The following is a 24,875-nucleotide window of genomic DNA, read 5'->3' as shown; positions in this document are numbered from 1 at the left end:
CACTGTTATGCTCAAGGGATATCAATGGAATTTTAGACATATTCTGGAGAATGTTAATTTCAATTCTCACAACTATTTACTGAAATAATAAGATACTTGAGTTCTAGTAAAACTCTGGTGACTCAAGTAATGCTGATTTTTGGGGTCAGAAAAGAACTATAAATACAAAAGTAGTCTACACTTAGGCTGCTGAAATAACAGACCTCAGCTGTTTATGCTACAACATAAAGGGCAGAAGAAAACATGTCTGGCCAGCAAAGACATGTTATAACAAAATCCAACTGAACATTTTTCAGGTGTGCAGGTTAAAAATGACAAGCAATAGGATATAAATTAAAGCATGACCTTCACACCTGAGATTTCTGACCTTTTCCACTCCCGTCAGGCTCTTCCAGTTCATACAAGGACATGAAACCCCTTACCTCAATCACTGTTTTGACAGTAGCCCCCTTCAAACCTTTAGCCGTCCCTCTCCTCTGCCACAGAGGCACCTGCCTCTGCTGTGCTCGACAATCCTCTTGGCAGCAACAGCTCTCACCTGGCCAGCCACCCCTGACACACAGTACTGCTCACCTCATCCTGCACATGAAGATACAACACTTGCCCCATGACTGCACAGGCTCCTTCTGTGCCACCCCACACCTGCTTCCATGTGCTCCAACCCACACTGAACACCATGCCTTTTCATCCTTCACACAATAAGTATCTAGTGTTAATGTCAGAGCAGAACGGAGCTTCCACATTTATTGAATAAATGAACTTGCTATGGTAGTGTTATTTCAGTGCAGTGTAAACCAGCCTGGGTGACTCTCACATGCTCTGCAGCTAAACTCACTGTAGGGAAATCCACAATACCTTTTCTTCTGAAAAGCACCTAGAGATTGACCAGCAACTTCTGGACTAATGGCAAATAAGTGAAAAGAAATGCCACAAAGAAGACAACACTCAAATGCCCTTGCAGCAGTACCGTCCTCACCCAGAAGCGCTGACCGAACTTCACCTTTGCTGAAATGTAGGATGCAGAAGCAAAAGGCTCAGGATCAGCAGAAGTTACCAGGGTGCACAAGGAAAGGGCTCAGTTTAGCAGCTCTTCTCCATCACACATGGAGTGCCACATACACACCACATCATCAGAAAGGCAGGGAGCAAGGGGAAGCACAGTACTTTTCTGTACTCCTGACACATGAGAAGTCCAGGGAGTCTCCAGTAATCAGGGTGTAAGGTTTTAATATTTTTCTTTTTAAGTCAGGGCAAGCCGACTGCCTGCAGAGAGCACCCTTTCAGACAGCACAAGCAGCTAGATGCGTCTACCTAGTTGCCAATTTATTATTAGGAAAAGCCTCTATAAAAACATGCCCATTTAACCAGGATTAACACAGTCCTGAAGGCTTCACTTTCCATCTCCTTTGTGCATATGTTCATGCATTTTTATTTATAATAAATAAATAATACTTATTTATTTATAATAAAATCCTTACCTATTCCAAAAATTACGTTATTTCAAAGAGGTTTATAAACTTGGGGTTTCTTCAGTAATAGCTCCCTAACAAACTTGAAGGTATCCTTAGCAAGACAAAACACTGGTGTTTTGAGAATGAACAAGAAGTAAACCTCAAAATGCGGAGTTATTGTTGGAAATTAATTCTAGCTAGTGATATCTAATAGGACAAGAACCTAAAACTAGGCACTTACACTGCGTACATTAAGTAGATAGAAAAATGCAATGAATGTAAAAGTTTTGTAAACTCTATTCTACATCGTTAAAAATGACAACTGGGTAGTTTCAAAAGTGTCTTCATTCACGCTCAATGGAGAGTAAACTTAGTTACTACACTGGCATACCAGAAAACATATTTGCATATGCAGAACCAGATGGGAAATCTTCAAACTATCATTTTTTGATAAGAGCAAACCACACTATTCATGTGTGGACTTTATCACAACTCCTTTTCACAAAAATATTGATAGAAAATGTCAATATTCAAACAGTTTAAATGAACTTGTTACAGAACACAGGTAGATCTGCAACATTTGTAATACTCTTTCAACATGCACATAGCATTGTCACAATGCACCATTTCTTCTGAAACATATAATACATGCACTGGTGACAGTATAAAAATAAACAGAATCACTCTGTTAAAAAAAATAGTGTAAGAGGATTTTTCTCATTTGAAAAATGAATATTTTTTTTTCCAGATGCTTAACAGTATTATTCTCTTACAAAAACTGAGATGTTCTGCACAATTTTAGTTTCACTGTGCTCACTTTGAATTGCATTACATATCTGAAGTGTTAATATTCCTCAAACTTTGATGAAGAGCTCTTAAACTCTATTTAGGCTGAATTACACAATGCTTTAAAAAACCCAAACCCTAGTATTTCTAGCTGTGTTCTAACTTTATTAAATATTTCACTTACTCTCCATGGTCCCAATAAATTATGTGTTTTATTGAGAGTGACTCCTTTACAATTACTTCTAATAGGCAAGATATATCCATTGTAACTTGCTACTTCTATAATAAAATAATAAGTCCTACCTTTCTTAAAGAACAGAGCACAGCATTCCTAGTGCAACAAATTAGAATTCAGTTTGAAGTAGAGCCACATTTCTCTCGTATTTTGAAAAAAAGTTGAAAAATTTTACAACTGTCAGAGAACTGTTCAATTACAGCCTGCTTTAAACTTCATAATCCAAAAATGCTGTAAGAGTCCCTTTTCTTCCAAGAACTTGTCCAGTCCCATCAGCCATTTAAAGAATATGTACAAAAATCATTTAATTGGAATATTCTATGAAGCAGGTAATTTTACTAAGATCTCAGACACTGAAATACTGATTCCTGTTAAAGGGACACCTACACTAACCAGTGTTCAAGGGCTGATTGAACTATAATGTTTCCCCAAATCTCATTTCAAGAGATTTTTCTCTCTCCTTTTTTTCTCTTTTTTTTTCTTTTTTTTTTTAATTAAAAAAATATTACAAATCCAAAAGTGAGTCCATTTTTGGGGTGAGATGCGGGTTTGCTTCGTTTCCCCAAACAACATGGGAGAAAGTCCCTTTAACAAGGAAAGAGATAGGTATCACTTAATCAGGATGTGGGAATGGAATCTGTACCTATGGGTAAATGGCAATGCGTTCTGGGTTGGTTCAGCCCTTGGTTCTGAGTTCTGCGTCACTTCTGGCATCGCTCGCTCGTCATCTGTCCCGTTAATACTTTCTGGAGTTAAAGGAGACTGAATATCCCCTCCAGCTGATTCCTTAAGTGAAACAAACAACACATTAAAATTACAAACTGACCTGCCCAGAAAGGCTATGTGCATAAAAGCTCTAACATTCGTTCTTAAACAATACACAAATTTTAGGTAGCATTAATATGATGTTCAGATTTCCAGCATCCCTCATGGTCACATTTCATTTGTAGTTCATACAGAAGTACATTACCAAAAGATTCACATTATCTTGTACAAAACACAAGTGACCTATGAATTCTTTACAAGATCCAACCTTCCACTTAGTACAGACCACCTTGTTACCGGGAATTACATTCCACTCTCATTCTGATACACGGCGGGTGGACTCTCAACACTCAGAATTCTTGTCTCATACTTTACCTTCTAATGCAGTGAAACAAACAGTTCTGGTATTTGTTTCAAAATCTAGCTTTTGCACTGTTTATTAACCAAAGCGAACAGTGCGAGGGCCATTGGGGGTGTGTTCACAGTTTCACCTATGAGCCATCTGCAAAGAACACTTGCTCAACAAAGTGCAGGCAAAAATTTTCATAGGCATGCTAGCCTGGCCTAGCTTTTGCTACTCATGGTATTATCTGGGAAGGAGAATACTCCAGATATACCCAGGTGTACACATAGCTATTACTATGCAATTGGCCATCCAAAGAACTTATTGGTTGCCTCCCAGCAGAAGGCTGGGAGTTGCTGTGGTTTTCATTACCCTTCATCACACCAGCATGTACATTTGTGTGTACATTTAAGTGCGGAAGAGAAGAGAGTTGACAAAATAAAGAGGCAAATAAATTATTCTATACAAATGGCATGGTTTTGTCTTCTACTACTACTACTACTACTACTATTACTGTTATTCTTGTTATCATCCAATAGGATAGACAGTTCCCATTGACAATAAATGAAAGACTTTCTGGATCTAAAAGTTTTTCTTCTATTTTCTCTTCTTTTCAAACAACATTATTTATGCATTCTAAAAAATTACATACCACACTATAAAGAATTTGGATGGCTTGTACCTTTAAGATTAAATTCTTACACTATTACTTAAATACATAAAATCAGAGCCTACTTATTCAAATGTTTCAAATTTGAATGCACAAAAATTATTTCAATAGAAGGAAAAAAATGTGCAAGTTCCATCTAGGCTTATTTTTCAGACTTCTAATAGGCATGAAATTCAAGTAACAAAAATTAAGGCAGACAAACATCCCAGTCTACGTAATATCTAAAGGATCATGGTCTGCAAATTCATGAACAGAAGAAACACCAGTTCCTAGTGTGTGTCTCTTCCACAAAAAGTACACATTAATCATCACAACTACACCTGCCTGATAAGTAATTTATTTGCAGACAATCCTAACAGAGCTGATTATGAACAAAGCACCAAATATAATGGAAAAAGCCACTTACACAGAAAAGATTTTTCATAAGTATTTACAAATAATATGTTCCCATTTTATATTAATTAGAGAAGTAAAAGTATTTTAGGAACATTTTGTACTCTGTAACGAAGTTTTTATTCCATACCATTATAACTTCACATATCCAATCCAGATTTTACAAAGTTGAGGAAGACATTGTGGTATTTAGTATTTAAACATTATAGTGGGGTACTCATCAAAAGACATATTAAATGTCAACATCTTAAAAAAAACCCCACATGCACTTACAAAAGAGTCCTTTAAGTAAAACAAGTAGACATTACAGCAGAGATCAAACCAGCTTTTAGTGATAACTAAATAAGGAGCAGAAAAAAAAGGAGTTGTCATTGGTTCTAAAATCATGAACAAACAAAAACAAGTCCAGCATGTTTAGTTATTGAGTATTATACTGTCTTCTCAGTAAGTATTCCATACACTTCCCTGGCACAGCTATTCTTTATAGTGCTTCTCTGTACTGGCTGGCAATGGCATAAGTCTGCTGGCTAGTGCTACCCTAACACATATGAAACATTTGTTACTTTATAGAAATTCACATAACATCCCAGAAAGCGACTTTTTCACAAGCTCTAAGTAAATTTTGAACTTCTACAGAGAAAAAGATGAAAAATTATAAATCCAGGTCATTTTGCCAAAACCAACCCATTTCTTGCACTAAATATTAAGTGATTATAAAACTTTTCAGGCAATAGCTATTCCTAATAGTTTGCATGGGAGGGGCTCAGAATCACGGACAAGACTATTTTGACTAAATTATCCACCCCACAATTTCAGAAACTAAAAGAAGTCTTAATCTGAAAAACCTATCAGAGTACAGCCACGCTCAGAAAAAAAAACTGAGGTTCAGATGCCAACTGATTGAGGTGAAACCTCTCAAAGACTGATGGGGTGCAACTGCAAAATGTACAAACTGCTCTATTTGTTTCTGTACTCAAACCTAATTAAGATTACTTTTAATAAAAAAAAGGGTGGGGGTAGGTGGACACAATTGTCAGGCTATTGCTTCCTGCAGCTCAGTGAACTCCAGATCTAAGTGTAAGTGTACAGGAAAGCTTGTAACTGAGAATAGACCATGGGTGGCTTGCCACTGCAAGATCCATGAGTTTATGACAAGAGCAAAATAATTCCCTATATTACAAGATGGATCTGGGAAACAGGAAATGACAGAGCAGGGGAGCCAGTATTTTAGTTTTATATAAACATGGTAAGAGGATTCCAAGTTTTTATTACCTAAAGCTCACTTAAATGGATACCAGATAGTATAGCTATGTGCATAGGTGGTCTTAGAAGTCCCGAAATAGACAGCTTCTTTCTAGACCAAAGCCTCCAGACATACCAGATATGGATAAGTAGTATGGATAAATAGTACCAGATGTGTACTATTGTATGAATCCGTCTTCATACAGATGGGTTTAAATTACAGGTTCTCTGACTCAGAAACAATGCTTTACTCTTCATCCCAAGAAAGCCCAACACACTCAAAGGGACTTATATATAACAAAGCAGCATCTCTCTATTAATTTGGTGGTCCAGGCCACTGTCTTTCTCTGAAAAAGTTCCGTTCTCTTTACAGGCAAGGTAAATGGTGATTTTATCTATTACCTGATATTCTGGAAACTTAAAGCAAAGCCTGCTGGTAGACAGGCAGAGAACAGGCAGTATTAAAGATAAAGGGAGAATGAAGAGTTTAAAATTAGCAGCCGCATTGCTTAGGGGAAAAGGAACTCCTGCTATTAAGTAACTGCAAATTAGGCTATGTATGGTTTTCTTTCTACTATGTGTTTCACACACACTGAAAAAAATCTGAAGAACATGTTTCATCAGATGAAACAAAATATCCAAAAAGCCCACACAACTTCTACTTCCTGACCATTGAGGCACTTTATAGGAGCAACACTTTGCTAAAAGTTCATAACACCTGAGAGAAGCAGCCTGACTTCAGCGGACTTCAGGCAAAACTGCTCTGAAGTTTTAACATGGCTTGAGTCTGCTAAATATTTGAACTACAAATACATATCCAATTTCTGAGATATTTTTGCTGTTATTTCTTGCTCTCTATTTCTCTGCAGTTTCCCAAGTTTTTGCAGGGCATTCCAAATTGAAACTCACATGTACCAGTTGTATTTGCAGGCTTGCATCAAACAATACTGAACAGCAAATGTCTTGTGCAGTGTTTTGTTACATTAGTTTTAGAAATATCTCATAAAGATTCAACATGTAAGGGCATACGGAGGCAGAAAAACGTACTTTTACTCTTTTAGAATTGTGTAGTAGAGAGGATGGAAAATGTACCATATCCAGTACTTGAATTAACTGGTAAATAATCAGGACATTTTTTAAAGCTGTACCAAGAGAAATAAAACATTCTATTTAAGCTTTAAGTTCAATGTGTGTATTTTCCAGTTTTGATGGGCTGTATTTTCCTACTTATTATTAATTTAATGCCAAAACATATCTGAAAGTCCAACACTGTAGAGGGACTGATCCTTTTAGATAACTGAGTTACCATTACAGAGTTCATATACCTCCCAATGTCCTTCCTGTCAAAGCTCCATTAAAATAGCCGGGTTTCTGCAACGCCTTCACTGACCACTAAAAATATCTCCTTCCTCTTTTACTCTCCCCCTCTGCAATGGCTCTCTATGCAAAAGGGAAAAGAGAGCTATAAAATGATTGAAAAAGACAACAACTGAATTGTTTGCCTTGCAGCCACTTTTTGGTAGATGATGAAAATGAGAGCAGGTGCTCTTTCAAAGGTCTTCATGGTCCCACCTTCCCTCCCTAGCACCAAGCACTCATCCTACTCCCAGTCATAAACCCATCTGAATGAGCCCAGTGCCACAGAAGTGCTGGAACTTGCCATGATGTCATCGCTTCTTATCTGTTCTAAACTCTGAAGTTCTTGATTTGATTCCTTTCTCTCTAGGGAACTAGTAAGTGAAGACTACTATGCTCATGTGTCAGCACTTGCACTAACTGTATTAGTCAGAATAATACGCCAGCTTATCAACACAGTGAAAAGCCAAGAGAAGAAAAGTAAGGCCTGAACAGGAAATTATTCTTAACTGTGCCATAATGAAATTGCAGCCCTCAACAGGCATTACAGAATCACTCAGTAACATTTCTGTAACTGCCTACAGTATAAAATGTTAGGTTTCAACTGTAAAAAGAACTCTGTGCAGGAAAATGAACAATATTAATAGCTCACACAGTTTAAGATAAAACTTTAACCCTGATGAGCTGCTAGACAAAAGCATCTTGTCTCTGAGTGAACAGCTCAAATTTATGTCCAAACCAGGTAATAAGTCACTCCATTTGACAGTGTCAGATTTAACTTCTGAGTCCAAAATATTAATCAACGTGTCAAAAGAGAAGGACAGCAGTTTTTTTGCCTATAACATTAGGTAACTTGAGGCCTGGGTGAAGCACTTCACTGTTTCTAAAGTCAAGTGTATATAATTGACAAGTGTATAATATTGAAATACATACTTCCATTGTCTCTGTGGAATTTATCAGAAATTTAGAGACAGTCAAACTCATAAAACCCCCTGCCTTATTTTTTTTCCATTTCAGTGGAGCAAGCAGTTTCCCATTAACAGCTAAAGCCAGCCTAACATTTGGGCAAAATGCCTACTGGGAAAACAACATGAGGCTTATTCATTGTGTATGTTCTGATTTCCACTGACTTCTCTTGGTAGGACACCAGATGTAGCTTTCTGGTAGCAATAAAACTATTTGTACAGCATGCTGCAAACTGCCTGCCATCCTTACTCCATCAAAGAGCAGGAGCCTCTTACAGTGCAAAGCACTGAAGAAATACACTGATTCAATGAAAAAAGACTTCTCAGAAAAAAGATACAGCTACATTAAGTCTACTCAGTTCAGGAATCCCTGCTGTAGTTCTAAAGCTGTTGCATTCTCCAAGAGAAGGAATTACCTTTGTCTTCACTACTGCTTAAAACAAAACAAACAGCTAACTGTGTCAAAAACCTTGGGCAGTGGGAATACAAGAGAGATGGGGCAAAAAAGCCCCAAGGTATTTCTTTTTTCAAAGCAAATTCAAGGTATTTGTAATTAATTTTAGACACAACTAACGTAAATGTGAATATAGTAACTTATTCTCTGATTAGGCCTAGATTAACCCAGTTCATATTTTGAGATACCTTTAATAAACTCTTCCTGTACATCACGGCTAACTGTAATAAAACTCCAGAATCAGCTTGTGAATCTATCATCTTCCTTCAACACATTTCACAAGAGAAAACAACACAGTAGGAAATAAGTAAAAATAGTTTGCTGTTTCAACCTTTATTTTTGGTGCAGTGATCGTTCTATGAAAGTTATTTACAGTGCACCACCAGAAGTCCTGTGGATACAATAGGAAAAAGTACAAAAAGTGTTTAGTATAGCTCACTTATATAACCATGTTTACTCATTTTCTTGGGAAAGCTGAAATAAAGGAAAAGGAATTTAAAAAGCACCCAATTTTATTTTAAAGCAAGTCCCTTTGACTCTTTTGCAGTATATATTAAATGTCTTTTTAAGATTTCTTGACACTTCTTGCTGACCAATGAGAGGATTCACAGTAAGTGAGAAATGCCCTGTTAATTTTTAATACATATGTATGTAAGAAACAATACAGTAGGTAGCACAGATATGAAATATGATGCTTGAATCAGGCAGTAAGACTCACTTGAGAGGGTGTACTTGTTAGCTCCATCTTTTCATGGGATTTTTCCTTTGCTATTCGTGCAGCTTCTTTGAATTCCTGAAATTTTTCAGCAAACTGAAGGTACATATGTTTAAAGAATAAAAAAAAGAAAAGAGAGTAAGAGTAGGCGTGAAATAATACATTACATGCAGAACAGAACGCTGTACTTTGCATTTCACAAAGTCAAATTCTGTCAGTAATTTTTAAAAATTTTTCTCCTTATTAGACACTCATTTAAATGACTTACAGAGTGACATACCTTTCAGGCATAATACACACTCTTTATATGTCAGGAAAATGACAATGCAATGAAGCATGATCTGTTGCTGGTAGTTTTAAAAAACTCACCTCAGAGATGGCTAATAATAGGGACAAACTGCCTTGCACACTTGCTTTCAGATTCAGGTTTTACCCTCCTCAAACAACAAACAATCTGCTTCTGAAGCCTAATGCGGTCACCATGAGCCTGGAGAGCTTTCAGTGTACTTTGCTCTTTCATGACTGAAACTGAATCCTTGAATACTGGTTTCTTCCCAAATTTTAACTGCATTTATAATTTCAATAGCTAATCAGAAAAGTAACAGTGGAAATACTGTGTTCATGTCTAGAACGGTCATTGACATCAATCAAGTTAAAGAACAAATTCATTGAACTAGAACTGCATATACTGAACACTAAATCAAGAAATTGCACATGGAACTGCCATATGAGGCTTTATTTCTATGCTACATGTACCACTTCCAGAAAATAGCTAAACCAGCAATTTAGAAATATATGCCCCCTTAAATTTGAGAGATTAAATCAATTTGTTAAGAATAGTGTCATGGGTTAGCAAGCATAGTCCCGGAGGTGATGCTCTTGCAAAGAGGTGCTTACAGCTCCCCTATGACCTGACAGAACCTATCAGCTGGCCAGCTTGAACTTGGACAATTTTTTAAGCCACTTAAAGTTTTGACTGCCTCTGTGGTCCACATTTAAGAATGGACAAAGCCAGGGGGAGGTCTGTCTCATTTCCAGTGCTGGGACAGGTAGCTGCGGGGCCCTTACGGGGCCTGGCGGGCCCAGGCCAGGCCCTGCTCGGGCTGGGCCGGGCCACAGCCATCCTGGAGCCGATGGGCCCTGTTCCACCTGCGGCCCCCCCCAGCCCTGCTCTGTGCAGCCAGAGCAGCCCCTCCCCCCTCCAGTGCGGCCAAAGATTCAGCTGAAGCTGCCCCGCTGCCCAGCAAAGATCATGTGACCAACAGTGATAAGAGAAATTCCAGCTGCAAGGCCTGGGTGAGATTAACCCTTTTAGTGCTGTGAAGAGCTGAAAACCTGAGGGAGGAGAAAGAGGAGATGCTTAAAGCTGAAAATCTGTTGTAAAGCTATGGGGGTGATAGACTATGAAATATCATTGTTGTAATTTCAGGAAAGCATGGGGGGTGGAGCGTTCAAACTGTACTTGTGAGCAAAAGCACCTGTACTGGAATAAGCAAATGCTGAAGCAGCTGTAATTTGATGAGAAGTTTGAACAGGGAGAGATGGAAGTGATGAGGACTCTCGCTCCAAATCGGAAGGAGAAGACCTCAGTTCCTAGAGATGCTCACAGAGATAGTCCTAGAGATGAAGATGAGGAGGACCCTTGTCTCCCAGGGACAGGGGGAGGGCCTCTGTTCTTAGAGATGAAAATGCTCCCAGAGATGGGTGAAGAGAACTTTTGTTCCTGAACAGCTCAACCTTAAAATGGTACCCCAGTAGCTCAAGATTGGACCCTCGAAAGCAGTTGTGGGAAGACCTGCAAGTCGTGGGAAGGGACTCTCACATGATGCAAGCAGAGAACCAACTTGGGCGGCTGGCTCATTGTGATACTTGAAGTCATGAGAGAATTTCTTGTGGAGATGGTCTCCATAGAATGAGCAAGAGAGACTCCTCTTCCCAAATGAACTGAACAAGGTTATTATGGAAGTGGTAAACAAATTGAACATCACAAGGGTTGTCTTTTACATTGTCAGTAGGAGTAGGGAGGAAGGTGGGGGGCAGGAGAAGTGTTCTGAAGGTGTGGTATGATTTTAATTTTTTTTTTCTCCCTTCTTTTAGGTCTGTTAATGAACTTCTTTATATTCTTTCAAGTTTTGTGCCTGCTTTGCTTTCTCCTAATTCTTATCTCACAGAAGGTAAACAGTAATGAGTATTTTGGACCAAACCACTACAAATACGGCCTGGTTTCTCTGGCTAGGAAAAATAAATGCCTTCACAGTTCTCATCTTTCCACTACACTAATTGCTAAACTAGCCACACATTTGGTTTTGTGTCCTACTGCTTTTATACAGAACATTATCTTATTATGATCAGCTTAAGAGTGAAATGATTCTGCAAAAATATCAGAGCTTCTAAATCTCTTTGGCAGCAGCATATAAAGAAATTGTTTTGCACTCAATGTATTTAGATGGTACAAAGGCTACCTTTTGCGTGGCACAACCTCACCAATTATTTTAAATCAGAACTTCACTTACTATGCAAGACTTAAAAAATTCTTACAGTCTATAAACCTTCTCCTAGCAGGCTACTAGTATTTGAGGAAATTTAATTTCTCTCCACCTGTATCCTGTATTTCACATTACTTGAAAGTTTATTTTTCCTGAAAGTTTAATCCAGCATAAAAAAAAAAGTCTCAGATTATGAAATTGGCAACAGATCACCAGAACCAGATGATACTTTTTTAAGACTTGTGCCTAAACCTCAAAATCTCATGGGTAACCTATTACTTAAATCAGCTTTAAGACTAGAGGATTGTTAAACGGCAAATATGATGCTGAGGTTTGGAATAAATGGCTGAACACAAAGGCAGTAAATATGATCTTCTGTATCACAGCCACAGAAATGGTTAAAAAAAAATATAACAGATCAACAGACAGCATTCTAAGAGTGAGCCAACAAGGCCAATTTAGTGGAGATTTTCACAAATTACCTAGAATTCCTTGAGATAGTCAGGTGACGGATGATAACTATTTCTTGAAAAAAATTCCTGAATAACAAAGATGAGGTCTCATGCTATGGAAGGAGAAGTTCTCTGGAAGATCAAGTTTTTAAGGAAAAGATGAAAAATTGTGCATGGAGACTACAAAAGGCTGCTTCCAGCATCCATGGTGGCATTTCCCACTTAAGTTTTATGGAATGAATCAGGTCAACTAACTCAAGAGGGTAAGACAGCAAACCCTAAAAGGAGTATTTCTTCTCATACATCAGGATACAATTAAAAGCATAGACATATTTTGAATGAGAAATTAGTCTCAGTTTTTCCTGAAAGTGAGGGGACATTCTATTTCTCCAACTGCAGCAGCAAGAGGGACTCTGCTAAAAAATCGTGGTCCTGTGAATATTCTCCAACATAGTTATCTTTCAAGTATCACCAACATCTGATGGAGCAGTCTTGAAGTGAATTTGTGGTCTAACATATTAAGGCCTAGAAGAGAAATAAATGTTTAATTAATTTTCCTCTATGCTGTTTGTATGTGAAGTTCATTAGAGCGACATTACTTTTCCATCAGACAGTCTCGCTCCACTAATTCCTAGTCACAATAATAATTCAGAAAAGAGGTTGCCATTGTTGCACTCTACCCTAGCAATTAGTTCAGAAGGACAAGGGCATGTGAACAAAAACTAAACAGTACAAAAGTCAAACGTACTATAATATATGCAGACAATGATGTGAGAATAAACAGTTTACTTTATCTGCTCTGATTATTTGCATCATTAAACTGCGGAAATCGGTCACAGACTAGACCAACTTTTTCTATGTGGTTGCAGGCTGCCTTTTGCTCCCTGGAACTTAAAACATTTAAAATCCTAAAGCGCTAGCTGTATCAGAGTGCTCTGGTAAACCTGGTTATGATGCACAGAAGCAAGAGTAAGTAATCTGAAGGAGAGATAAAACAAAGAGAATATAGACATGATTTCTCTAAAGTTACAGGGCATATCTAATTCAGCTCTTCTGATTCCCAACCAAACATATCTACCAGCTCCAGTGGCTGAACAGCTTCTAGTCTAAAGAAAAAATTTCTTTCCCCATCAATATGATTATCATTTTTTTAAATAACACTAAAAGTTTTATCTTTAGGAATTTTAGTAGCAACAATTGGCAGTTGCAACTCACATGAGTATCAGTTTAATAATTAAGATATAATACGACAGGAACAATGTGCTGAAAAGGGCACATAGATTCACCATAATCTTCAGAAAAGATCTGTGACTGTATTTTTCTTAATAAATTTGCTTATTCTCCAGAAAACAGAAATCTGAGTAGCTGCTCAGCAAAAAAAAATTATGAAAAAATGTCTACTGTAGCCTTTCAGACTAATTTTTCAACAGCAATATAGAGCTTTATGTCAAAGGCATATTTAAAAGTCCTAGACATCTGCTTGAGGGCAGTGAAAAGAACTGTAATTAAGATGACAGAGGGAGGGCAAGACATGAGTTGAGGACAAAGAAGATTAAAAAAAACCAACATATTTTCAGTGGCAAGGATAACCTAGTGTTTAAAGTCAGGCAAACAGAGTGTGCGTGACTACAGCAGGATGCTTAGCCTTCAAAGAAGCATCTGTGAATAAAAAAACCAAGCTAGTCTATGAGAGAAGTAAACTAGATTAGCATTTGTGCTAAAGCCATTGAAACATTAAGAAAAGTTATTACCATGTTGGTAAGCAAGTGCTTCTAGGACATACACACCAAATTAACTGATGAGGTTTCCAAGTTCACTGACGAAAGGATAGGTGTGCAACTGCACGCGCAATACCAGAATCATTCAGAATTTCCTGTGTTTGTGCTGCTTTGTGGAAAGGAAAACCAACCGATTATGAAAGAAAGAAATCTTACAAGTTTGACACTTGCCCAAATAAAGTAGCTGTACTGGGTCTCATTTTAATGTTTCTTTGGCAGGCCATGCTTATCCTTGGATAGTGACAAGTACTTTCTCAAAAGAGCTGTTACAATTACTCTTCCTTCAAATACCTAGCCACCATTATTCCTTACTTAAAGATGTACTATGTATTCGTCTTATTCCACTTGGGTGCCCAAATCTTTTCTCTATTTAAACTATGAAAATTTTCTGCTTAATATAAACACAAGTTCTTAAACTGAACTGAAATTCCTCATCTGAGGAAAAATCACACTTGTCCAGGTTCCTGGACTCATATACCAGGGCAGTAGCAAAAACAAGTAACATAGAAAGGATGCTCAGAGGAGCTATGCCATCAGTTTGAGAAACAGGGATTACTGCTTTCCTTGGAATGAGGTCTATTTCCTTCCTGCAGAAGTAGACTAGAAAAGAAACTTATGTATGGTACATACGGCTTTAGCAAACATTTCAACTTTTGCATTCCTATGGAAAACGTATTTTTCGTTTACACTGAATATATTTCCCACTAGCTTTACTTCAAGGCTGCAAACTTTGAAATAACAGTAATTTGATGCACTACATAGTAGAGAAGTGAAAGTAAATGCAGCTTAAAAGACAAAAATGCATCTGAAGACTACCAGCAGTTTTTTCCAAGGCAATCTAAATACACAAGAAACACCAATCATTTACTTCTTTAAATTCTATCATGAAAACTGTAATGGAGGAACAATTTTTAAAAAAACAAAAACCTAACAAATCTGTAATTAGAAAGCATTAACAACACAAAGTGTAATATGCTTTAATCTCTCTCCCTTTCTCCATCAGTTAAAAGAAAATTTGCGGATATCACACTTAGTCTTAAGTTTTTCCATTATAAGGACATTTCCATTACACAGAACATTTTTTCGTAAATTATTTTTAAATAACAACAGTAGTGGGTACTGGGTCAAGATATAGTGAGCAGGAATAAAATACACTTAAGTAGCTTCACCAGCTGAATAGCTGCCACTGGTCATACTTACTTTTGAAAGGTGATGTTCAGATGAAAATCCCAAGCCATAGACTGTATTTGCCCTGCTGTCTGCCCACTGGCCAAACTTCTGAGATGTTTTAGTAAATGTCATGTTGGGGGTGATGGTGCTGTTTATTATTGCCTGAAAAAGGTAATAATTGTAAAAAATTAGTTTTGTGGTCTTGATTTTTCTTAAAGACAACTCATAATTGAAAATGCCAATATTGTAGGCAATTATCTGAATTAACTAAATGAGACACACACTGGGAACTAGGAAACAGTTTTCTAATTCAATCCCAGCTAAAATTGCAAAGGCATATTTTTGCATACATTCTGTAAAAGGAGGAAAAGCTGGGGAGGGGAATAGGCATCAATTTGCAATTGCAAGCAATCTTTTAAGTTCTTTAAAGTATCGACATATAAGGACTATCAAAGACCTTTTTTGTCTCACATTTGTATTTCTTTGTCCCCTAAGGCAATGGCTCTAAAGTTGCCTGGTGATCTCCACTGCTGCTCTCCCCCCACCCCCTTTGCCTATGAGATTCTCACCGAAAAACACTCAATAAAACAAAGGAGCACATTTTCTTTTTAAATTTCTATTCTACAAGAGTCTCTTTCCTTTACACACATACAAGCAAGGCATACAATGGCAGGGTCATACACCAACTACAGAAGTGGAGCTACTCTTGTTATAAATTTCTTCTCTAGTTCTTGTTCTTGCATATACAGGATGCAAGAACATCATCTTCTAGCACATAACTTCTGATAATACAAAACACAAAATGCAATTATTAGGTGATATGCTGGTCTACTAAAAGCAAACTGAAGTTTCACCATGGATTTCAACAGTATTTCCATCATGTTAAAGAGTATGTATGTGAAGCACTAACTGCACAGATGTGAAGAACATAACATTATTTCTCAAGATGATGACTGAGAAACTTTAACATCACAGAGACCAAGTAATGCTCTCGTAAGACCAAGATCCTCTAGAAGTCAAAATCAGTCTATACTACTTGAGTGATATGGACTTCTGGATTGATATCAAAAAAAGTTATTTTTAAAAGTTTACTTTGCACCCTTTGCTTTTGCTGAGAGATTTGGGTACCACTGCAGCACAGCTACCACCAAACTAACATTTTCTATGAATTCTAAAGGGGAAGCCTGAAAAAATTAAAGCTGAGGGGCCCGCTGAGCTCACAAACAGCACCTTATGTTCATATGGTGATTCTCAGATGGAGCGGTGGAGAGGAGTATTGCAAGAAAGTTCAGAAGAATACATTGTATTACAACATGTAGAAAGACAAGCAAAAATACTGCAGCACAGATAAATTTAACAAAACCCTTTCTCAGTGACTTTGGCAGCTTCACTATACTCACATTAATTAAGATGAGCAAACCTGGACATAGCCAATTCTCTCTAATAATCTTTGCGTCTAAATACAAATTTTGCCTACCATTGTAGGCAACTCCTTTAAAATTCTGGAATGCCTGAAAACTTACATTTGAGCTAACAAGCCTCATCAGATCAAAGACAGGATTTGTTGTGTGACCAGAGAATGGAGAACCATCTCAAGCATTAATTGTTCAAAATACATCCCTCAGATTTTCATATAGAACCTGCTCTGTGAAGCCACTGGTAAATGAAACATTATTCTCCTTTCTTTAGGCATAAGGTTCAGAGCCCAGAAAAAGCTATCAGACTTCTATGTGCACTATCACCTCCAAGTCACCACCTAGAAAACAGCTGTCTATACCACAGAGGACAAAAGAGATAATGTGAGACAGGTCTTCTCAGAAAGGAGGTGCTCTGAAACTCTTTTTCACTTTTATGTTTCTTGTCTTCTTTCTCACTGTTAGTGCTTGGAAGCCCACTTTTGAAATAAGCAAGCGGAAGCCCAGAACAGAGCTGTGCAAGTTCATTTAATGCCCAATCTCACTTCCTGTGGAAGCTGTCAACAGTAATATGTTTGAAATTAAATATCCTGGGGAGTGTGTAGAACAGATTCTTCCATGCAACTCAAGCTCTAGCTGTGTTGTCTAGTCTGCTTAAGCCCAGGCCCATCCATTGCTTGATTAATCGCAACTTGCATCACATATTTGAGAGCATGAGTATTATGTCATGGACATGATTTCCTCAATTCAGAAGAAGACTCCGATGCCAGAGAGTTAAGACCTCAAAGAAAAATGCAGGTTTAAAGCCTTCAAAGCTGCCATTTCCTGCAGTGACAGCAACATAGCTAGTTGCAGCTTAACCCAGTGGAAAAACATGGGAGTCCACTGTCCACATGACTGGCTGCAGCACAGAGAACCTGGTGCCTGGTCCAGAATGGGACAGCTCTTTTGACAGCAGTCTGCATTTGGGCTGGGTTATAGCAACTGTCAAATTGCTTTCTTGCAAGAGAGAAAGGTAGGAAGAAAACTTCTTAAAAATAATTGTGCTGAGAAAGAGTTCTTCCAATAGAGAAAAATAAAGAGGCTTCACTTCAGTAGACAGAATTAGTGCAAAGATTGGGAAGACTACATTCAGATCCCAGTGATTAAAAAAAAAAAGCTCTTTCATTAAATTTACCAATTTTACAAGGAAATCAAGGCTTTCCATCTTCTCTGTATTAAAAGCCTTGGTATTCTAGATCTCTCACATGCAAAACTGTGCCTTTAAAAGTATAATGCTAGAGCATCTTACAAATACAGTCAGCGTCAGCTATCTCTGGAAAGAACTAGATAGCAAACCTTCATATCTTTACCTTAAAAAAAACCCCATTTATTTTCAAAATCAAAATTTATAATTAAGCCTGTCTCATCCATTCAAATAGGTACTGCTTTAACCGCTCTCCTCTAGTCCAGATTTCATTGCAGTTATAAGTATAGCAAATGTCAAATATTTCATCAACTTTTAAGAATGTTGTTTCTAGAAATGAACAAGAAGATCTTAAAAACAGAACAGAGTCAATCTGACAGGCAGACATTTAGCTTTTGAAGAAAACTGACTTAGTTATCTTCAGGCTTTTTTGGAATTATAAAATAGCTTTCATGTTTTCCTTTCATATTAGTTTATCTATGAGAAAATAGGGCATGTGTCTGAGCTGTTTGTTTTACCCCAACAGCTGCAAGATATATAGTAGTGGTCAAATATGATTTTATCTTGTGCTGAAATTAATGGGAAAAATAATTTAAGATACAGAATTGTTTAACTTCTTCAAAGGAAAAGCACTGAACGCTTGTGCTTACAGGTCTTACCTAAAACCTTTATCGAGCATTTAAAAGATTGTCACTTTAAACTGAGACAGGGATTAAAATAAAAAGATCATCTACTGCAGTAACACTGATGGGAGACAAGACTGAGTAATAACATATACAAGGTTCATGGAACCTGCAGACTGGAAAACCACTCATTCCCAGAGTCTTCTCTTGTTTAAGGTGAACATAAAATTTTAAGATTTTTTTTCCTACCTTGTGTCTGTGAAAAAAATCAGAGACTTAATTAGTACAGCAAGAACCACACCACACTTGATGTCCTTCCTTTTCTCAGAGACGGCCAGAGACTAATCAGAAAAGACAGTGGGACTCGGAATAATCCTAACATCTGTCTGCACTGTTCCTGGAGAAATAATGGAAGCTTTGTTCCATCACCCAGGAGAAAGAAGTACTGAAATACGTTTTTCCAAGGAACTCTGAAATCAGTATATAATTAATAAGAACTGAAAGCCTTAGCAACAACTGATCAATGTTGTCATGCCATACTACATAAGAAATCTTATTTTTCAGGCTTTCTCTTTATTTTGGGACTGGTAGAAGGAAAAGGTCGCATAAAAGATATTTACTCAAAAGGTCAGAGAAACCAGATTCAAGTTCTATCAAATTACTTGCATCAAGATTTCTTTGACATGGGCAACAGGGCTCCAAATATTGCACATGACTATAAAATATGTAGCCTGTACACTGAACAACTTATGGTCCTTAAACATTTTTTGTACTCCAAATAGAGGGACATCCATCATATCTGGTGCGAGGTATTTCAAGAGGAGATTGCAGCTTCAGAAAACATGACACAGAATGCATTAAAAGGAAGCAGAAGTTGAGTCTGTAGCACCTGTCTTGGCTAAATCTCAGCACCTGAGAACTGAGCAGTCACATGCACATCCTTCTCTCCACCATACAAATCCAAATGATGCTGTAAACCCTGCCAGCACCCAGGTATACAATAAAATCTGTCTGGTTCTATTCCCTCTAAGGGAAGAGCATCACAGCTTCAACACCAGTAGAGTCTGACAAGTGTTTTTGGCAACATGTATGTTGTCAGTAGTGTTACTGACACCCAGCTATATGCCATACCTCAGAGACACTCTCTGTGTGCACTCAAACTTAAAAATGCTTTATATTTACATTTAACTCTTTGTACATACCATATTGCATATGTACAGACATGCTAAAAAAATACAGGGTTTTAAGTAAAAATAAAGGAACTCTCTGGGAATTATGCTGGAAACACACTTTAAATTCTTCCATGTGTCCCTCTACTATTCACCTGTGTATGTTTCAGAGCAGTGTTGTGAATCTTTGAAAGAATGGGACTCTCTTAACGATGACTGGGATTCTAGGCCTTCATCTAAGACTTGGATGAAAACATTACTAGGATTGCAGCACCCACAGAGTAAATAAAAGTGATAAACTGTATTATCAATATACCTTGCCAATAGTACTGAATGTAAAGGGAATGCTGCAGTAGACAAAAGAACGACTAAATAGATTAACAACTACTTGACAATTTAATTCAGCAGGCACTCAGCAGGAGATGCAGCATCGGGATGAAGGCAGAGGAACCCCAGTGGATATCAGAATAAGGATTTTGTATATACTCCAGATCAGTTAAAGCACTACATTTTATAACTGGTAGTCTTGATTTCATACATCATCTAGTCCCAATCCCAGTGTCTTTATTCATAAATACTGACTCAAAAGGTATTTTAATTATTTGACAGAACTAATGGGATCATTTGAAGGAAGGCTGAGAAGGAAAAAAGCAAAGTAAGACCTAAAGTTGGAAAATTCTGGTAGGCTCTGATACCAGTCTCAGCCACTTGAAGCAGGGATTTTTGACTATGAGATCAATTTCCACATACTTCTTTGTGATAGAAATTCTCCTTTTACATTTAAAATAGCAATACTCTAGATATTTTAAAAAATGCAGGGTAATAATTTTCAGCTTTCAATAAGTAGTCATAAAACACTCTCTGCCATGCTTTTAACAGTTCCAATCATTTTTAACTGATGCATCTCCAAAAGCTTCAAATGAAAGTCTCTGGAAAGGATCACAACTTTTGATTACAGTCCGTATATCTTTAATGCTCTTAGCGCAGAATTTTCTGCTACACTGTTTGTAAAGTTACTGTTACTATAGCTACTTGGGTAGAAACAGTCAAAGATTTTCTGCACATCGAACTAATTTCTTAGATAACACGTCTTACAAAAGCAGCAGCTCAGCACAATATCCTTTCTAGTTAAAACAGAGAAAAAAAACCAAACCAAACCAACCAACCAACCATAAAAAACCCCCACCAAAACAAAACTGAGTCTTCATAAAAGCTTACCATTTATTAGGCAGGCTTTATTAGGAGACAATCCTCGCATTCTCTACAGCAAAAATTGGAAGATTACACAACAAAGGATTTACTAAAGGATTATGGCCACTGAACAGATGTCCTTCATAATACTGAAGCTAATTATATTGATAAATGACTGAGCACAGAAATGAAAACGTTATTGGAACCCTATTTGTACTTTTTGTACAAATATTGGTGTTTTTAGCCTTCTCACAGCATTAACCAAGGAACAGGTCATCACTTCAATTCAGCAATGCTTATTGATGTCAATACAACTTCATGGAAAACAGAATTTACAAATAAACACTTAAAACATATAATGAGGCAACGTTACCATTTTAACACATCAGTAATCTGTTGGTCAGTTAATGATACAAATATATGAGAAGAAATACGAAGAACATCAAACCAGAAAATAATAACAAAAATGTTTCACACAACCAGGTTTTCTGAAATAAAATTTACCTTTGAGCCATCCAAACTGATTATCCTGTAGACATTTCTTGTGCTGTCATAGAAGTAGGACACAGTAACAGCATGCTTGCTGGTGGGAACCCAGTTCTTCTTAGTGTTTGGGTCAATCTGGAAGACATGAGCTCGGGTGCTGAAGATGGGTTGTTCCCTGAAGGATAGAGAGAAGAAGTCATGAATCTAATTTGTCCATACTATCACTGCACACAAGCTATCTGCCAGTTATGCCCATCGGGATGTACACAAGTAACTCTGCATGATAAACCTTGCCTGATGACTTCTGCATGTGCTGCTGTGTAGAGCAGGTAAGTTTGTTAATACATATATACAAGCAAAATGCAAGCCTTCTAAGGCAAATATCAGCACCCAGTTGTGGAGTCAGATAAATAGAGACATCTCTAATATAGATACAGCCCCATCCCATCATCTCTCCTGCTCTTCACTGCCCATCTATCCCTTTAAACTACATGGCATTAATACCTGTGTAACTTCATCTCATTACACCACACACTGTAGAATGTGCATGACTTCAAGTCCACTTCTTCTCCAAAATCTTCTAACATTCTGATTATTTTCATCAATTTTAGGCCATAATCTGGATCTGAACCAGCTGATTCAATGCAATTACTCTAAAACTAACATTAACTAAGGCCAGGAACATGTGTTGTGAATCCCTCACTCTTTGGAGCTTTACACCTGAATGTATTTATGCCAACATTAAATAACGTATAAAATAAATTTTAAATTGTAAATCGCTTAGCAAATAAAATTATATTAGGCAAAAAACCCCCTTATTATAATTTAGAATTTACAACTGTTTTTCCCCATGAACACTACCAGGACATACAGCATTGCACAGAAATCTAAAAACATTTTAATATCACTAAGAAGGTGATAAGATGGCCTTCTACAATGGAGTGACTGTATCAGTGGACAAGGGATAGGCTGTGGTTGTCAGTTATCTGCACTTCTGTAAAGCCTTTGACACAGTCCCCTACAACATACTTCTCTCTAAATTGGAAGAGATAGATTCAGTGGATGGACAGTTTTGTGGATAAGGAACTGGTTGGACAGCTGCATCTAGAGGGTAGTGATCAATGGCTCAGAGTCCCAATGGACATCAGTTTTAATATGTTCATTGACAACATAGAGAATGGGACTGATTGCACCCTCAGCAAGTTTGCATTTGACACCAAGCTGAGTAGCGCAGCTGACGCACTTGAGGGATGGGATGCCATCCAGAGGGACCTGGACAAACTCAAGAAGTGGGCCCACGGGAATCTCATGAGGTTTAACACTGTCAAGTGCAAGGTGCTGCACCTGGGTCAGAGCAACCCTGGTATCAGCACAGGCTGGGGGATGGACAGATCAGAGCAGCCCTGCCCACAAGGACTTGGGGGTGCTGGTGGCTGAGAGGCTGGACATGACCCAGCCGTGGGCACTCACAGCCCAGAGAGCCAAACGTGTCCTGGGCTGCATCCAAAGCAGCGCGGCCAGCAGGGCCAGGGAGGGAATTCTGCCCCTCTGCTCTGCTCTGCTGGGACTCCACCTGCAGTGCTGCATCCAGCTCTGGGGTCCCAGCACAGGAAGGACATGGAGATGTTGGAGCGAGTCCAGAGGAAGTCACCAAGATAATCAGATGGATGGAGAACCTCTCCTATGAGGAAAGACTGAGAAAGTTGGAATTGTTCAGCCTGGAGGAGGCTCCGGGGAGACCTTAGAGCAGCCTCTCAGTACCTGAAGGGGACCTACAAGAGAGCTAGTAGAGGGACTTTTTTACCAGGACATGCAGTGATAGGACAAGGGGAGATGGCTTCAGACTGAAAGAGGGCAGGTTTAGATAAGATATTAGGAGGAAGTTCTTTACTGTGAGGATGGTGAGACACTGGAACATGTTGCCCAGAGATGATGTGTCTGGCTGTTCCACCCCTGGAAGTGTTCAGGGCCAGGCTGGACTGGGCATTGAGCAACCTCGTCTAGTGGAAAGTGTCCCTACCCATGCAGGGAGGTTGGAATTAGATTATCTTTAATGTCCCTTCCAATTCAAACTATTCTATGATACTGTAGCTATCAGTTTAAATTTGGCTACATTTTAATGACATGTTGATTGCTGTACTCTTTAAGGAGTGCTGCCATCAAATTCCAAAGATACAAAATACTGGGATTTTAGGTTGAATTTAACTTTCTAGGTATTTTGACTCCCATTTTCAGGGTGTGAAAAAATACATCTTTTGACCTGCCCTCACTTTCTTTTCAGAGGTATGTTTTTCATACATTTTTCCCCAAATAAAAGGAAGTGTAAAAAACCCCACAGAATTTGGTTAGTTGTAGTCAAAGGGGTTTAACTTGGCCTCATTACAAAGGGGTACATGTGAACTCTCTGAAATATCTCTATTGCTTGGCAGGAAGAGCAGCTTTCAGTAGTAGAATTGTATTACTCAGGTTGGAGTCAAGATTCCTTGAAGTTCACCAGACAACAGACGTGGTGTTCTCCTACATTGGACGAAATGACAGAAAGTATGCAGAACAAATCAGAGACAGCAAAACAGAGTTTCAATGAAAGATAAAGAAGGAGGAAGGCAGGCCAAGGGGATCAATGCACATGGAAGTTCTCCACAGATATGTACCCTCAGCATCAATTCATCTTCTCCTTGTAAATCACCAAGCTTTAGGAGGTTGCATAGCTAATTTCCTGATCCAAATCTCTTGCACACGAATGTTATGCAAAGGTGACTGGCTTTTATAGACCTTTTGTCTAACAGAACAAACTAATTATTTCTGCTCTTTTGAATATCTACAATTACTTCTTCAATCACACTTTAACTTTAGTTGTCTTCAATATTAGATATATTTTTAAATGTACCTCCCAGATAAGTATATGTTAATATATAGGGTGCATATTAACATAATGCACCAGCTTTTTAACCCCTGGAAAATTAAAGAGACCATGCAAAAAATATGGAAAAAATCTTAGAAGCCTGACAATTGTTTTGATTAATATTGACATTGAAAGGAAACTATAAAGGTTCTGACCACATTAATTAAAGACCAAAGAAGAACTGAATCCAAGATGCAGATGCATGGTTAATGAATATACATTTGACCAGCACTAATGCTCAGTTCACTCCCAGTACAGTATATCACATAACTGGGACTTTCAACACACCACAGGTTAGGATTTTAATATGTAAAAAGTAGGTGAGTACTATACGACTAAAGCAAGTGTCAGTAAAAGCCAACTGTTCAGCCCTGAAATGTTGCTCTCCAGCACTGTCAGCACAAAAATCTTCCATAGCCCCACCTAAATATCCTCAATTTGTTCAATGAGGTGGCCTGCGTGTTCCTGCTGATTTTTCAGCAGTGCTGCTCAAGACAAACCAGAGCACCTTGCAGGGCACATTGTGGGTCTGGCATAGACAGTGCAGTTAGGTACGGAACAGCGTAAATGAAGCTTACTTACACTTCTTTAATCACTTCTGATAAAACTAGAGTTACAGTCTTTTCTTTGCATGTTTTAAGT

At 38.0% G+C, this 24,875-nt stretch overlaps 1 protein-coding gene across 2 annotated transcripts in view; it reads right to left on the bottom strand.

The window, feature by feature from the left end:
• The window catches only part of HOMER1 (homer scaffold protein 1), a 96,784-nt gene that overhangs the window by 44,645 nt on the left and 27,264 nt on the right, over positions 1-24,875 (bottom strand). For both annotated transcript variants that reach the window (XM_048290972.1, XM_048290971.1), the window contains exons 2-5: positions 21,350-21,506; positions 15,292-15,423; positions 9,379-9,471; positions 3,116-3,258 (exon numbers count right to left, since the gene is read on the bottom strand). In XM_048290972.1, the coding sequence (XP_048146929.1) occupies positions 3,116-3,258; positions 9,379-9,471; positions 15,292-15,423; positions 21,350-21,506 (525 nt within the window). The remainder of the gene's footprint in view (positions 1-3,115; positions 3,259-9,378; positions 9,472-15,291; positions 15,424-21,349; positions 21,507-24,875) is intronic.

Source organism: Corvus hawaiiensis, chromosome Z (assembly GCF_020740725.1).
Source record: "Corvus hawaiiensis isolate bCorHaw1 chromosome Z, bCorHaw1.pri.cur, whole genome shotgun sequence".
In the NCBI taxonomy this organism is placed as follows: domain Eukaryota; kingdom Metazoa; phylum Chordata; class Aves; order Passeriformes; family Corvidae; genus Corvus; species Corvus hawaiiensis.
Note: the sequence above shows the minus strand (reverse complement) of the source record. Positions and strands in the feature narration are given on the sequence as shown.